General features: G+C 38.3%; 1 protein-coding gene across 2 annotated transcripts; it reads left to right on the top strand.

Annotated features, from left to right (window-relative positions):
• Window positions 1-3534: 3534 nt before the first annotated feature.
• csnk1db (casein kinase 1, delta b) lies at window positions 3535-17040 on the top strand. 2 transcript variants are annotated; one of them, XM_065262906.2, is made up of 10 exons: window positions 3536-4032; window positions 9977-10087; window positions 10204-10352; window positions 10511-10739; window positions 11620-11790; window positions 11894-12042; window positions 12213-12381; window positions 12464-12606; window positions 15391-15458; window positions 15599-17040. In XM_065262906.2, exons 1-9 carry the CDS (start codon window positions 3957-3959, stop codon window positions 15421-15423), a joined length of 1230 nt encoding a protein of 409 aa, XP_065118978.1. In that variant the 5' UTR covers window positions 3536-3956; the 3' UTR covers window positions 15424-15458; window positions 15599-17040. The 2 variants fall into 2 exon arrangements, 1 of the variants encoding a protein (XP_065118978.1); XR_010530792.2 differs by lacking the exon at window positions 12464-12606 and having other exon boundaries at window positions 3535-4032.
• Window positions 17041-17329: the final 289 nt, after the last annotated feature.

The raw sequence follows: 17329 nt of genomic DNA, 5'->3' as shown, positions 1-17329 counted from the left end.
ATCTTCATCTTGATAAATGACGATAACGTCATACCATCAAATGTATGCTTGCTTACCATCTATGATCAAAATATCTCCTTTTGTGTTCTACAAAATAAAGAAACCCGCAGAGGTTAAGATCAACATGAGGGTGAGTAAATAATGAAAGAATTTTCATTTTGGGGTGAACTATCCCTTTAAGCCAAACAAAAGCCTATAAAATAAATGTTAAACTTTTAAACATTTTTATTATAATACACTCTAAAAAAACAAACGGTGCTATATAGCACCAAAACAATTGCTTTGGATCGTAACGATAGAAGAACCATTTTAGTGCCATATAGCACCGGTGAAGAACCAGTGAAGCACCAGTGAAGCACCAGTGAAGCACCAGTGAAGCACCAGTGTAGAACCATATAGGGGCCATATAGCACCACATATGGTTCTACATAGCACTATATGGTTCTACACAGGTGCTTCACTGGTGCTTCACTGGTGCTTCACTGGTTCTTCACCGGTGCTATATGGCACTAAAAATGGTTCTTCTATCGTTATGATCCAAAGCAACTGTTTTGGTGCTATATAGCACCGTTTGTTTTTTAGAGTGTATGATCAAAACTAAAATATTGAACTAAAGATTATAAAGAAATCAGTTGTATTTTTTTATTTTTCTGGCTGAAAAGCTTATGCCTAAATTTATTAATGCCTTCATTTATTTGATCAGTTTTATTAGTGTGTGTTCCCTGCGGATCAAACCCACAACCTTTATACTGTTAATGCAGTGCATCACCAAATTTGCCACAGGAATAAACTTGAGATGATTGAAATTAGATTAGATGTTACTAATTTATTTGGAGTTGGTAGTGAAGAATAAGCATACAAGATGAAGTGTAAAAATGTCTAAGGTGGGTTCCTTGTGAAGCTGGTTGAGAGTGCCCAGATTGTGCAGACAAATTCATTAAACGTTCCTAAAAGGTTCTTTTTTGGGGCATAATACTTACATAAAAAACTTTTAAAGGGGACATATCATTAAAATCTGACTTTTTCCACGTTTAAGTGCTATAATTGGGTCCCCATTGTCTCTTTCAACCTAGAAAATGAGAAAAAGAACAACCCAGTAACTTAGTTTTGCTAAACCATTCTCTGCAAGTATGTGAAAAACAGGTAATTGAAATTTGGCTCCCCTTGTGATGTCAGAAGGGGATAATACAGCCCATTAATCTGCACTATCCAACCACAACACTACCATTTAGTGCAGAGATCAGCTCATTTGCACCCAAACACGGCACCAAAAATATATGGTATTTTAAGCTAGAACTTCACATACGTACTCTGGGGACACCAAAGATTTATTTTAGATCTTAAAAACGTCTTGTGAAATGTCCCCTTTAACATCCACAAACTTGCATGAATGGTGCTTTGGAAAAACGTTCTAGAGACTCTTTTAAGCACCTTTTAATTTTTAAGAATGTACACAGTCTGTATTGCTCTACAAAACTAGTTTCAAGCATTTTAATATTTATCTAAAGGCTTTTATGAGATCACAAAGACACCAAAGTCTTGTCCAAACTTGTGACTTGTGGTACAGTGTATACTTCTATCCTATCCTAAACAAAGAAGGAAAAAAACTACCTCTGCAGTTCTTGTAACATATTAACTCATAAACTAAAAAGAAGTCCACAGGGGCATCAAATATTGCTAGTAATCAGACCCAGGAAAAGACCTTCATGTTTAAGGAGTTTTCCCTCAATCGCATGGTTCATCATAAAATAAGACTTTTGGTTATTATTACTGAATTAACCTAATGTTAAGGTTAAATACATAGCAAACAATGGAAACATTGAAGAAATAGATGTGCTTTAAATTGTGTATTTAGAGCAATGTAAACAGCTGAGGGTACATGTTTCCACTTAGGACTTTATGCATCAAAGGTTACCCATTTAAATTCATGTCTCAGCATTAATGATCTACACATTTTGCTTATTTATATAGTAAAACACCACACCAGGAAATGTTACAAACGTGCCTGCAAGCATGTTACATTCTCTCATTACTATAAACGGCACAAACTAAACTCATCTGCTTTGCAGATTTCTCTACTTGTTCAGTTGCTTTCTGCTGTTTATATCAATGACCACTAGATGTCCTCATGAGCAAACACTTTATCCTCCAAACCCTTCAGTGCGCCACCACTTAACAAAAAACAAAAAGCTATGTGATAGAAAATAAATATTTGGTGTGACGCATTTAAAATAAAACTTTATTTAACAAAAAAAAAAAAATAAATAAAACACTTAACAATAGACGTTTTTCTTAGACGTGAAGCTCTACCCACATGAAATATACTGCAGTATACTTAACTGTAAAATTTTGCAGATTGTTTTCAAACTCGTTTCACCCGTGTGATCTTGTTGGCATGCACTCTTTGTGATTATTGTTTTGTCATGTAATCGTTACTGAATCATTAAGTGTTTCCTTAACCCATATAGTTAATACTAGAAATGCGCTTGATTCGTGTAATACTTTCGGCTTTGTCCCATGGTTTGAGTTTCTTGTTTTTGTTCTCTTGAACAGCTTATTGAATTGCATGAAAGGTGCATTGAAGTACACGTGCAGTGACTGTTACGCAATCCGCAGAAAAACATGACAGCAACGTGATTGTTCCGATTGGACCGTGTGTGACAAATCCAAAGGCCGTCCACCAATCAGTGAGCCGATGGGCGTGTACAGAAACTTACAAACAATCGAGAGTACAAAAAATGGCAATTTCCAAACGGCATTTATGCACCCTCAAGGGCCCTTCGCGAAGGAGATGTAAAAGTGAACATCTCTGAACCCCCCCCGAGTTCTCGCGATGCATTTAAAAGAAAATATGGCGAGGGAATTTAATACAATTTAAGTAGAATTATTTCGTTTGTCTTTTGGGTCTTTATACCCATTGATCTGGGGTTAAAAGTTAGAAAAGGGTAGATAGATAGTTTAAATGGTAGCGTTAGCTGTTGTGTTTATTAACAGCCTGTATCTACGTTAAACACCAAGCACAGCGAAATAAATCAGTTTGAATAAAACAAAAATAAACCACATTTGACAAGAAATAATAAAAATAATATTTATATGCAACAACTGAATACTGGCTTTAATTCGCACGTGCAGCGTTGTCAATGTAAAATATTGATCAGTCAGTCACCAAAAATCCCCGCCTACACCCTTCAAAAAGCTCACTTCAAGGTAGTATGGCATATGAATGCTACAATTAACGTTACTGTCACCACTGGGACACCACATCACTATTCGTTTTAAATGTAGTCTTCCAAAGCATTTACCAATTTACCAATGCCAATTTATGGGCAATTTACTTTATACTGTTATTGAAAACAATGCTTTTTATGTTTACCAACACACAATATTAAATAAAATATATCTGACGGAGGTAAACACATTCACATAATAAATTATAATCGACACTGACTTAACGAAACTCATCCAGCGTTTCTTCCACGTGACTGTGGCGAGCGAGGCGTTGCCAACTTGCAAAGGGGAAGTGACGTCACATCTCTACGTTCGCGTTCGACACAGGAGATACGAGCTGAGGCCTGTGACAGCTACGTTCCTTATTACAGCGACGGGGTCATCTGTGAAAATCCAGCTCCATCTTCTTCAAACTCGGGGAAAACCATTATGAAACCACCAGGAGCATAATCTACACATTCTAAGCTTTCGCCTGATATCAAAATTGTGGCATTTCAGGCTTTTTTACATTATAAAAGGAATGGTGAAAAGTGAACTCCGTCGGACGAATCGGAATTCTCCTCAGGGATTCGGGGGGGTTGGGGTCGCGTAGCGCAATAAAGGATTGTAATATTTAAATAACGTGTGTTTGTTAAGGTAAAACTGATTTTAGGGCTGCCAGCGACTGGTTTTATCAAATTATTTGAAATAGAATCGAGTGACCCGTTCGGGAGAAACCGTAAACAACGATGGAGCTACGAGTTGGAAACAGATACAGATTGGGCAGAAAAATAGGAAGTGGATCATTTGGAGACATCTATCTGGGTAAATATATACATCTAAACACTTCTACTTTGTTGCTCTAAAGCTGTCAGTAGAATGACAGTGTTAATATATGTTGTACGTATGTGTCAAAATTTGTAAATGTCGTTGGTCCTTTTCCAGAGGTTTGCTCAGTAGTTTCTCTTATGCTCTGCTTATATTGTTTATTTTCTTATGTCATTTATGTGAAATAACATATCTTGTTTTGTGTTGACGACTACGTTTAAAGCATTTTCAGTGGAAACGTTATATTGAACTTGCTGGGTACATAAAGTTTCCTTCCAGATTAAAACAAGCTATATAAGTTAATGGTTAAACGTTACCTCTGTATAATATAAAACACTACACGATGTTCCGTGTAAACATAAAATATATTTCTTTTGACGTAAGAGTGAGAGTTTTTATGGATTCAAAATGAGTGACATCATCAAATTGACAACACTGAACCTGTTTTGTCAGGACTTATGTAGGACTACTGTATAAATGAACCTTACCAGTCCATACAGGTTTCACTGTAAGCATGAAACACCCAAAAGGCCAAACCTGCTTTAAGTCAGCTTGTTTAGATGGACACACCAACCTGGACTGATTGACATGCTTGAAGCTAATGCATTCAATAGAAATCGGTTTGGTAAATCTACATCAAGCTCCCAGTGTTTGTGTTAATCCTCATGTTTGATTCAGTCACATTGCTGATCACTTGGTGAAACTTGCATTGATCAAAACTGTTGTCAAGGAGTAACACAGATGGTAACCAGAGGATGCCTTTAATTTATTTGGCGGATGGACTTTTGGTTTTAGCTCCATAGAGGACATCAGTTTCACATGAGGATGTTCTTGATTATTTGGTTATCTATGGCTGACATTTAGAGATCACACCAATGACAATAGGGTGCCCTTGTTACATATTATTTAAATAAAGGGTTGGGAAACCAAACTAGGTCATTATGTTAGTTTTTATTATTTCAGTGTAGTTTCTTTGTTCAGATAGGCTGTCTCAAAGCTTGCTGGCATTCAGCCACTGTTTATTGTTGAATTATGAATTTTTCTTGTTTACTAAAATTACATGCCTGAGTTTATCCTCATATTCAGAATGTGTTACAGGGAGTTTACAACTGGTGTCCTTCATTTCTTGCTGTGGTTTTTCGCCCTGACCTCAATAACATTGTTATATCGAATGAAACATTATTGTCAACTTGTGGCTGCTGAATACTTAATCAAACTTTTTAACTGCTCATCAGGCTCAAAACCAATCAGCTTTCTTAATTTTGATAAACAAGCACTGCAATGTTTACAAGGGGCCTTTGATCATCATATTATGACCTTGTGTTAAACTTTGAAGAGTCCTTTATCTTAGAGCTGTCAGGCTGAGAGAGACTTGTTTAAATCTCTTGTGTGGCAATAGGGTTGGTGGGTGTGGTGAGATTGTAAACTCCATCTGCTCTGTAACTTCTGTTTCATAACTGCACCCCCAATTTCACATGTGACCAATGACCATGAAAAAAGTGTTTTCGAATAATACAGATAATATTGTGAGGCAATGCTGCAGAAGGTGAATGCATTTCATGCACATTCATGTACGCAATCATTCAACAGTCACATTTACCTCTCCCTTTTTACCTGAGATTCCTAGAACGTTCCATGCTTGCATCACTTGGCATCATAGGGCGCCTCAGGTGTGTGAATTACCCAGGAATGTCTCATTCATCTACAGTTCTGGTTTTAATTTGTCCGGCCTTTTATAACCAAACTTTGTTGTTTCCGGGTTTGGCTTTTTATTTTATGGTCTGATTTAACACCTCATCTAAAACTTCCTAATCTTTTAGCACCAAAAATTAGGATTTCATTGAGCCTTCGGTTGCATTGTACACCTTAAGGGCGATTTATAGTCATGCGTAGGTCCTACGGCGTAGGTTCCGCGTCGGTTTTCATTTATACTTGTGCGTCGCCGTCCACGTCGACATGCAAACACACGCAAAACCGCTGGTTGGCAGTAATCACGCGTGTAACCACAGTAGCAGCAGAAGTCGTTACAGAAGAAGAAGCTAAGCAATTTAACCCACAAACGAAGAAGAAATAGCAACTTGTTGTGTATAATTTGAGAAGACCAGCAATGATGGAAGTAAATAAACAGCGACTTATGTTTCAGTTTGAGTTAAATCACTCCTCAACTTGGCTCATCTTTGTTTTCACCGTCTCAAATGGAAATACCTATGACGCAGTTTTTTTTTACCTGACGGGAGGGGTTCTGGTGGACCAATCACAGCGCTTACGGTCCGAGTAGAGCCGACGCGCTGTTAGAAATTTTGTGAAGTGCGCGTCAGGCTACGCAGAGCTACGCACAGGCTACGGATAGCCTACGACTATAAATCGCCCTTTATCCACTGCAGGGTTTCCCGCAGCACTTTTCAGTTCGGGCGGCCCGCCTAAGCTGGGAAACCATACCGCCTTATCTAGGTCGTAAAAAAAATGCTGCAAAAAAGGCCGTCAAGTGCATCTCGGGGGAATAGTTTGCTCTTCACACCGCCAGCGGGCAAACAAATACCAGTACGCAGGTTGTAGCAGCAAACACACTGTGCATTGATCATGCTGAATTTTTGACATTCTCAGAAAACTATCGTAGGCCATCCATGAACGCAAGACCGGGAAAACTGCTGTCTTTGAATCTCTCTCACTGTACAACATGGGACCACCGATGAAGAGCCACGATCACAGAAATCGTGACGATTGTTTCACGATGGCAATCTTTCGTCTGGGACAGCCAATAATTGTGCAGTGTATCCCGGGCTGTAGATAATGTAATTAATAGTGGGAAATAATCAGTTTTTACAATTTTTGTGCCATCAATCATCGTTCGCCAGACGTTCTACAACATCTTCTTTAGTTTGTGTTTATTAACCCTTTAGTTTCACTTCATCACGCAGTTATTCCCGTTAGAGGTTAAAGCATTTAATTCATTAATAATGTAGTATGTGTTCATTTTCTGTCATAGTTGCTTCAAAATTAAGTTTTATTTGAGTGTTTTAAATAAAAATATTTTAATTTTCATCATAACGCGTGTGCCCCGCACCTTTGGAAACTTATTTTTTATTCCTTTTTTTTTTGGAAGGGGGGGCCTCTTTTGCAACATTGATTTTGGCTTTGTATATCATGGCTGTAAAACTGATATGAAGATAGAAACTATGTTATTTACATAGTTTATAGGCAGGGATGGGTTTCAACCTGCTCACTCAGTGTTGGAAGAGTGTTCCTCTTATAATCTTAGTGTATTTACGGAGTACTGACTGTATATGCTCTTAGACTAAATGACAATAGTTTGATGATAATGATGTGGGTTTACGCCAGACTTGCTTGAAATGAGTTTGTTTACTAACAGCTCAAGAAAATCTCATTCTTGGTGCCAGTTTGTTTGTTTTAAAATTTCTTAGGAACCTGCAGAACAAGTCTTCGAGTTTCTGTTAAGTCCGATATGAGTAGTGGCTTACAGTATGACATAACTGGAACATAAGCTATGTTTTCGTATTAGACTTATGCGCATAATTGCAATATCGCATAAAACATTTAAGAATAAAGCAGCGTTTCCATCCAGTGAGCTGAAGATGGCAAAATCATCACTTCCTGATAACTGACAATTTTCAGTAAGAAAAGCGTAAAGCCACTGTATTTACCCATTTTTGTGTATAATCGCCACACACACAGTGCACAGATGAAATACTATACACCTGTTATCTGCTTTTGGGTGTGGATTCCTGCTGTTTGAGTTGACAGTCAAGTAAGACAGTCCTGTAAAGTAATATTACCAGACCATTAAGGTGACACACTTTATCTATTTATTTCAGAACTTCCAAAACTGCCATTTATATGCTGTTGATTAAGTTTTGTAAGCTGGTTAGTCCAGTTATGCCGTCCAACGTGCCAAGTCCCATGACTTTTTGATGCGCATCTATGGACTTATTCTGTTGTGTTTCCATCGTAGTTCATGCGCATGTTTTCCGTGGTTGATTATACCACGGGCCTGTTGAATGCTTTATTTTGATTGACTGAGAACGTTCCATGGTTGTTGATTACTTTTCTTTGAATTATTTGAAAATAATGTACACACACGGTGTAACATTGCATTGCACCTTGGGTGTGCATTATTTTCTTATAATTCAATAGCCCGTCGTCAATTATTCCTTACATAATGCATTACCACCTTGGTTGTGCATTATTTTTCAAATAATTCAGTGGCCCTTAGTCAATTATTCTTTACATTAAAAATTGATCCGGGTCAATCTAGGCATGGGCCGATTACCGGTTTCAAGGTATACCGAGGTTTAAAACAGTCAAGGTTTCAAAACCACTAAAATGTTCTGTGATACCGTCTCCAAGGTATGAGCTGTGTTTATACAAAATTCATTAAATCATGAAGTCATGTGATTGATTTGATGTTTACATTTAATATATATTACGAAAATATTATATATGTTTTGAAAGCATATTATAATTTAAAGGCTTTATTGTACCTGGCATTTGAAAATAACACATTTTAGTGTTGCAATGGCAATACCGCAACACCGTGAAACCGTGGTATTTTTGCTAAAGGTTATCATACCGCCAGAATCTTATACCGGCCCATGCCTAGGTCAATCATGCGCATAAGTTTTTAATGCACATTTTTAGAATTTATTTGTATCTAGGAGTTTCTACCCAGCGTTTTTATTTTTTATGTAATAAAATGCACATAAAAATAGGTGGATGGAAACTGTTAACAATATTTAGATTAGGGTTACGGTTAAGATCTTACACTATTTGCTGCTCTGATACATCGGATCCATTTAATATTGTGGCAAGCAGCTTTAAAAGACTGTATGAAAGAATATTGGTAGCAATATTCAATTTAGATTTAATATACAATGTGTAAAATGGCAATGCATTTCTGTATTTGAATAGACATTTCCATGCCCATATGTTTAGGTTAAGTGACCAAAACTGTGATTGATATTTGCAATTTCCTACACTAGTTATAATATGCAATTTTTATACACTTTATAAGTTGCAAAATTAAAATGGAAATGGATTACAAATGTAAACAAACCATATCTGAATGATAAGGTGTAATGACTAAAAATACAACAACTAAAGCAGTCAATATTTATTTGAGCTGTGATTAAATGTTTGCTGTTGAAATATCTGTACTTAAATGGGGATACTGGCCCCGCCCTGGTGCAATGAATGACAGGGTGGGGGCGTGGTCGACTCAGAATGCATTTTTAAATACACATTTGCTATATCCATCGCATGGTGTGTAAATGAAAATGCAGTGTCCCACCTTTAAATGTAAAATTGCATTAAAATTATTATTTTTCTTCAGTTTATCCTTGACCGTGTGAAACAAATCTAATCATTTTGCGTAATGCATTGTAATTTTGCAACTTGTAAGCGTATGAAAACTGTATTTAAATTGCATATCAAAACTAGTGAAAGACATGGCAAATGTAAATTAAATTGCATTTTTTTTTATTTGCACCAAATATTGCACATATTGGCAAGAAAATGTAAATTTTAATACAGAAATGCATTGCCATATTGCATTGTGTCATTGCATATTACGTTACAAATTACATATTGCTACCAATATTCTTCCATAGACTAGGCTGTGTTTAATGCAGATGTGAATCACATTAAATAATCTTGGAGATTAACAGTCATTCATTGATAAACTGGGGAAATCTCTGCATTCTGCCAAATTTCTGTTTTGTGTTCCATAAAGCAAGTCATATTGGTCATAACATGGATATGAGTGTTTGTAAATGACATAGTTTTCATTCTTGAACTTCTACAAAACATCTGTGACCCCTAAAGAACATATGTGCAACAAATATAAAGGTCTGTTTATTATGATTTACAGTGGTGTCAGTTTGTACTATCTGATGTTTTAATGAGTATGTTTCTTGATCTGCCCTAGGCACTGATATTTCTGTTGGAGAGGAAGTGGCCATCAAATTGGAATGTGTGAAGACCAAACACCCACAGCTCCACATCGAGAGCAAGATTTACAAGATGATGCAGGGTGGAGGTAATGAGAACAGTCTGTAAATCAGGGGTTCAATAAATCTTTATGATCAATTAAACATTGCCGTTCGTTTAAACACACCACCATGTGTGATTTGTGTGCGTGGGTTCTCCTTGCAGTTGGCATTCCTATCATCAAGTGGTGTGGTGCAGAAGGAGATTATAATGTGATGGTCATGGAGCTGCTGGGCCCAAGTCTGGAGGATCTTTTTAATTTCTGCTCCAGGAAGTTCAGCCTAAAAACCGTCCTTCTTTTGGCTGATCAGATGGTATGTCCTAAAGAATCATAATTAAAAGTAAATTCCAAATTTTGTGAGAATATAGGTCAAGTGACCAAAACTGTTTGTAGTCTCCAAACACAAATGGTGGGATTTAATTTTTGGATTAGTATTAGACTGTAATGAAATGTCTTTTCACAACTGTGTAGATAAGCCGCATCGAGTACATCCACTCCAAGAACTTCATTCACAGAGATGTAAAGCCTGACAACTTTCTAATGGGCCTGGGGAAGAAAGGCAACCTGGTCTACATCATTGACTTCGGTCTGGCCAAGAAATACCGTGATGCACGGACACACCAGCACATTCCCTATCGTGAGAACAAGAACCTCACAGGCACTGCACGCTATGCATCCATCAACACGCATCTTGGCATTGGTAAGAACACTTACATACTTTCTGTTCCCAATGTATTGCTTGTATTAGCCGATACACAGCCCTAGCTTGTATACATGTATACTGCCTGCTAATTTTTTTACAAAGTAAAATGGGTTATGCCTCAAATGATAAATATTTTAAATTGATACCTTTTGATCTGTTTTTTTGCACACAATCATCACATTAAGCGTGAACTGGAAGTCAGGATTGACTTCCGTGTTGTGATGTATTTTCGGGTGAAACGGAATATCACGAGGGAAATAGTAGGCGTGGCTTTTGTTTTCCACTGTGGTTTGATTGGATATAGAAAAGTGGGCATTTTTTTCACACATTATATATTGGCCTACACGGATAAATTGTTAGCAATAAACACCGCAATATTACATTAAAAAAATAAGAATAGTCTGTTTTGATTTCTTTGGGACTTTAATAATTGACATCTGGTTATGAATTTGGTAAATGCATTGTCTTTGCTTGCATTTGTCTTTGATTATATTACTTCCTGTTTTTTTTATATTTTCAATTTTGACGAATAAATTGAATTTAGTTGTTTTTACTCGAATATGATTGTTTTTTTTAGATGTGCAGTTTAAGCTTCTGACCCAGAATCATACCAATGTAATGTTTTGATTTACAAGTGATTTGACAACTTTAACAATTTTTTCTTCCTGTTAGTCTGCTGGTTGTATATGACGTCATTGTGTGCTCATGCTTGAATGCATATATTTTTGCCATTTTCCATGGAAGATTTTGTGCAGATGTTATACATTACATTACATATTCATTCTTGAATGGGTACAGTGATGTTCAGCTTACGTTTTTTTCCCCCATGCTCCATGTAAGTTTTAATAAATAGATTCTTATGTGTCTGTTTTTACAGAGCAATCTCGGCGTGATGACCTAGAGTCTCTCGGCTATGTGCTCATGTATTTTAACTTGGGCTCGCTGCCTTGGCAGGGACTTAAAGCCGCCACCAAGAGACAGAAGTATGAGCGTATTAGCGAGAAAAAAATGTCCACCCCCATTGAAGTTCTCTGCAAGGGCTACCCATGTATGTACAAGCCTTGATATGTCATTTTAGCAATTCTTTGATAAAGCTCATGCTGAGTTGATTGTCATAGCCAGATTGTAATGTATGTTTATTTGCTCTTTAGCTGAATTTGCCACATACCTCAACTTCTGTCGGTCGCTTCGATTTGATGACAAGCCAGACTATTCGTATTTGAGGCAGCTCTTCAGGAATCTATTCCACAGACAGGGCTTTTCATACGACTACGTGTTTGATTGGAACATGCTAAAGTTTGTAAGTATATTATGTTAGCATGCTCATGGGGTTGTTTTTGAAATATGCATGTGGGTTATTCAGTTTTGCTTGCATGCACTGAACATAATCTCAATCTTAAGTTACATTGTAAGTAAATGTACTACTTTTAGGACAAAATTATGCATATCTCCAATTCTCTCTTTTTTTAGGGTGCCAACCGCACAGCAGAGGACGCAGAGCATGAGAGGAGAGAGAGGGATGAGCGGATGAGGCATAGCAGGAATCCTGCTGCTCGAGGTGTCCCCGCAGCCTCAGGAAGACCCCGCCCCACGCAGGATGGAGCTCCTCCCACCCCACTCACACCCACCTCTCACACAGGTAAGCGCATACATCGGTCTCTTGTCAGACAAATGTTTATGTAGCCTGTCATAAAGCTTTTGCTTCCTGCTGTCTCATAAAGCAAACACATCCTCACCGAGACCAGTCACTGGCATGGAGCGCGAGCGGAAGGTCAGCATGCGGCTTCATCGCGGCGCTCCAGTGAACGTGTCATCCTCGGACCTGACGGGACGGCAAGACACTTCACGCATGTCCACATCACAGGTATAACCAGACCCACTTGCCCACCTCAGCCTTCTGCACATGCTGACCAGTCAAATTCTTAAAGGAGTAGTTCACTTTAAAACTATAATTTACTCATCCCCACATCATCTAAGATGTGTATATATCTTTATTTCCTTAGTTAAAAAAGAAGTTCAGGTTTTTCCGGGAAAGCATAAAAGGATTTTCTCCATATAGTGCCCTTCAAAGGGGTATAAATGTTTGAAAGGTCCAAATTGCAGTTTCAGAGCGTACTCGCACTGTCCAAACCAAAATGCGCCCGAGCGTGTTTGAACCCCAAAGCTTGGGTCAGTTGACTAGTGTGGTCGCTCCGTACCGTGCCTCGGCGCGGTTTGGTTAATCGCACCCTGGCCCGGTTGCAGAGGTGGGCTCGGGCGCGGTTTACTTGGAATTGGTTAGCGCGAAACGTAGCAGAACGTCGTTCAAACGGCGAAACCTCAATTGCGCAACAATCATACAACTTCATCTGCTTTCGTAAAAACCTTCTGATGCGCCAGGCATGGTTACGTGAACGTCTAAGTGGCACAAGCGTCCAAAACAAATCCAAATAAAAGCCACGAACTTAGCATTACGATGTTATAAGAGAGCTTTACTTCCGGTTTTCTTCAAATCAATCACATGCTTGGTGTTTATAGACTGGGCTCGTTTGCTGCAGTCTGAGCTCGAGTGTGAATGTTCCCGACGCCCTCCGCAGTGTTGGGTTGGTTTCACACTGACTTGATTTTATCAAACACCAGTTTACTTGCGTTAATCTCATGTCATCACCAATGCGCCTGTACAAAAGGATGTAAAACATGGTCTTGTCATTGCAAGGCAATATGAAGAAATGATATCTATTGCATACATTGAGTGATTTACATTAACCTTGAGCTGTATGTTTGGTTATAGACCACATCAATGTGATCTATTTACACCGATCCATCAGTGGGTAACAGAAAGTGTCACTTACAGCATCATTTGAAGTAGTCCATTTCTATTTACGTATAGCACGTTGATGACGCAAGTGTACCGCAGTTCAGAACAAAATATTATAACGTGACCCGAAATTGCCGGAGGAAGAGTGAGGGAGGGGCAATCAAATTCTGGTTCGGACCAGGCAATCGAACCTAATATGAAACCACCCCTTAAAGGCAGGGTGCATGCTTTTTAAAAACGCTTTGGAAAAGGGATTCGGGCCGAGTACCAAAACACACTTGTAGCCAGTAAGGGCATGTCTACTAACAGACATCGTTGCCTGGGTTGCGTATGTCTGGGGTGGGTCTATCAAAACAAGGTCCAGATTCTATTGGGGTAGGGGCATGTTTGATTAGGTGACTTCAAATTAGGGATGGGCATTTATCTAATTTTTTCATTTCGATTAATCCATAGGTCTGAAGAACGAGTACTCTATTAACTGGGGGCGGGGCAATCAAAGGGGCGGGGCGTATACGTCATGGTGAAAATGAAAATAGAACAATGAACACATACTAGAGTCTTAATGAATTAAATGTTTTTAACAGAAACCTCTTACAGGAAAAGCTGCGTGATGAAGTGAAACCAAAGGGTTAATAAACACAAACTGAAGCGCTTTCTATATGACGCACTCTACATAATATTAAGCTTTTATACAACATAAATGGATTAAACAACATATATCTGCACAAAATGCAAGACTTCAACTAAGTTATGTACAGAAAGTTTAACTCCCGTTGTGGACGTGCACCATAACAGCGCACTTTTAAACACGTCCAGTCAAAGCACAAGCTTCATAACATTAAGCAGCTTTAAGTGTTTTGCTATCATTTTTGCGATTAGCTGTGTCGTGTGGTGTCATCACCTTACCTGTTCTCAGTCAAGATGTAATGTATATGCTCGGATGGCTCTCTGGTATCTCTTGGCATTTGATGTTTAAATATAAGATGATAATCCATTGAACTTTTGACGGTGCTGTACATTTTGCGCCTGACCGACTGTATTTCCGAAAATTACGGCATCCTTTTAAACCATAGTGATCAGTGATGTGAGGTGTGGCCGGCTTCGCGAGATCGGCGGGTTGCCGCGTGGCGGTGCGCGGAAATATCTGTTTGTTTTTGAATCAAGCATGGTAATGTTATGTCATACGCCGGTCTGCGTAGCTAAACACGACGTCAAACACACATCTCCAGACCCAGTCTTTACTACCACAGGCGCTTGTAACGCTAACCAGACATCCATATGCCGCCATAACCACAATAAATAAATAAACCCACATGATCATCGTTTTCTTGATCGATCATCGATGCCACGTTCGAGTACTCGAGCAATCGAGTACTAGTGCCCATCCTTACTTCAAATATCAACATTGACATTCAGAGATCATGCACCCCACCTTTAAATGCATGCTGCCTCACAAAGACAAAAGACCCTAATTTGCAAGATCACACTTTAGCAAGTTACGGTCTTTTGCCTTTGTAGGGCAGCATGTGCCTGTGCATTGTTTTTTGAGAACCTCCATGTGTGGAGCCGTCTTGCTTGAGCCCGTCATTGCTGCTTGCAGCTATATTTCATCTTGTGAGATGACTATTATCCTTAATTATAATGTTAAATATACTTAAAGATTATTATAGATTATAATATTCTTAAAATTAAATCTGCTTATTAGGCTTTTCTAGGACACCACAAGCTTACATTTTACATTTCTTGGTCTCTTTGTAGCACACATAGATGGTTTAAGTAAAATGTCAATCCGCAAATGCCTGTTGTGGGACTGAAAAAGCTTTAATGTTCTTTTTCTTTTTTTTACTTCAGAATAGCATTCCTTTCGATCACCACGGCAAGTAGTTTGTCAAGCCCTTGTGTGAAGGCAGGTGCACCAGGTGAGATCAACTGGCTGAAAATGAAATATTTCATCTCCTTATCCATTGCTAATGCTTAATGCAGTACAGGCTTTTCTTCTCCAAATGCCTTTTATTCTTTTTTTAAAGTTGTTTTATTTCCGTTTCACTTTTTGTTACAGATTGTCTCCATGTCCCAAATGCCTCCACTTGCAATATGGAGCACAATGGGAAGCCTAACTACACATGGCTGATTGACAGCTCTCCACCATCAGCTAATAGATAGGGCAGTCAGTCTCTTCTCTTCTGTTGACGAAACCAAAATGGTGTAGAACCAACCTGACCTCTTTGCTTACAGGCTCTCTCTGTATTTCTCTCTCTCTTTCTCTCTCTCTCTATTCTTATTTTTTCTTTACTTTATAAATGTTCTTGTGGACATGAGAGCCTAAGGCCTGTTGGAAAATCATCATTAGGTTGACCAATCAGAGACTGGATCAGCCACCCACACCGCACCTTGCCATCATTGTGTCCTTCCTTCACAGTAACGCTCCATACATCCAGTGCTGCACAACTTTCTCTGATTCAGGCTCCTCTTAGTTGAGGCTAATGTATTGTCTGTATGGTTAAAACGAGTCTCTGTTTCTTTGCATACTGGGTTTTCTTTTGTATTTTAACCTGCCTAACAGACACGTTTGTCTGGTGGCGTTGTATTGGGTTCACTTAAATTTTTTTATTTACTCTTGTGTATTTATTTTTTACTATACATTTTAATAGCCCTTCGTAACTGGTGAGCTCATACAGGTTCCTTTTCCACGGGGAAGCAGGGGCCAGCATCATTCTTAACAAATTGACCCTGTAAACCTCACCGGTTTGTTTGCTCTATTGATCTCTAGCTGTACAATATTGCCCTCCCCCATTATTGTGTGTCTTTTGTTTCTAAGCTGTGAAATAACTGTAAAATATTTGTGTAAATGTTTCCATGCTACACTTTAGAAAGACTATGAAATTGCCAGAGATTGTTTGAGTCTGAAATTTATCACATATTCTTTTTATTCCACTTTTTCATAAAGCCACTAAAATGAAGTGCCAGACATTGGGGGGTTTCATACACTCAAAACTTGAACTTTGACTCTTTGCCGGTTTGATTCACGAATGAAGACCATGTTTTGAAGTGCTACACGACACGTGTTTAAAAAGGTTGGGTGTATTCAGCATAGAATAATGTGGATGCAAGTGTTCTTGCGTGAGTCCTGATGTGTCTAGGTGGTGTTACGGAAGTGATTGTTTTGATTGATTAAACAGATTGCAATGGTTGAATGGAAACAAATCAAAGAAGTCTTACTCTGCCCTCTTTTAAGAATTATTCCAGCACTGATGTGGCTTTTCTAATGCACCTTGAAAGCTGGTCTGGTCATTTGTTTACTGTTCTCACATCATCTGTTAAGGGGACTTTGGCGTCTTCCCGGGTGAAGTTTTCCATCTAATTTTCCCTCTCTTAAGCCCATGGCTGTTTTGGGCACCACACACTTTTGTGGAAGTCATGCCAATTTGTCAGTCCTGTAACAATTTGTATTACCACCGTATTTGTGTATTTTAAACCATGTAAATAAATGAATTACTTGTATTTGCTTGTGTTGCAATCATTTGACTTCTTTTTACTTGGGTTTTAAAGTCTTAAGTTTACAAATCGGTCTATAAAAATATTTTGAATCTATAGTTTGCTTTTTTCAGAATTGCTGTTAAGGGTCTTCAATGGGGGTCCTCAAAATAATAGTTAGATTTTTTTTTATGAAAGTAAGGCATCCAACAAAATATATGTTTATTAATAGAAATGACAACCTGATTGAAAAAGGTTCTCATATAAAATATAAAAATTAAAATGATTTTGTCAGTTCGACTTCATTGTGGCGCTG

Source organism: Paramisgurnus dabryanus, chromosome 1 (assembly GCF_030506205.2).
Source record: "Paramisgurnus dabryanus chromosome 1, PD_genome_1.1, whole genome shotgun sequence".
Classification (NCBI taxonomy): Eukaryota; Metazoa; Chordata; class Actinopteri; order Cypriniformes; family Cobitidae; genus Paramisgurnus; species Paramisgurnus dabryanus.
The sequence above is the reverse complement of the archived record's forward strand: the minus strand, read 5'-3'. Positions and strand labels throughout refer to the sequence as shown.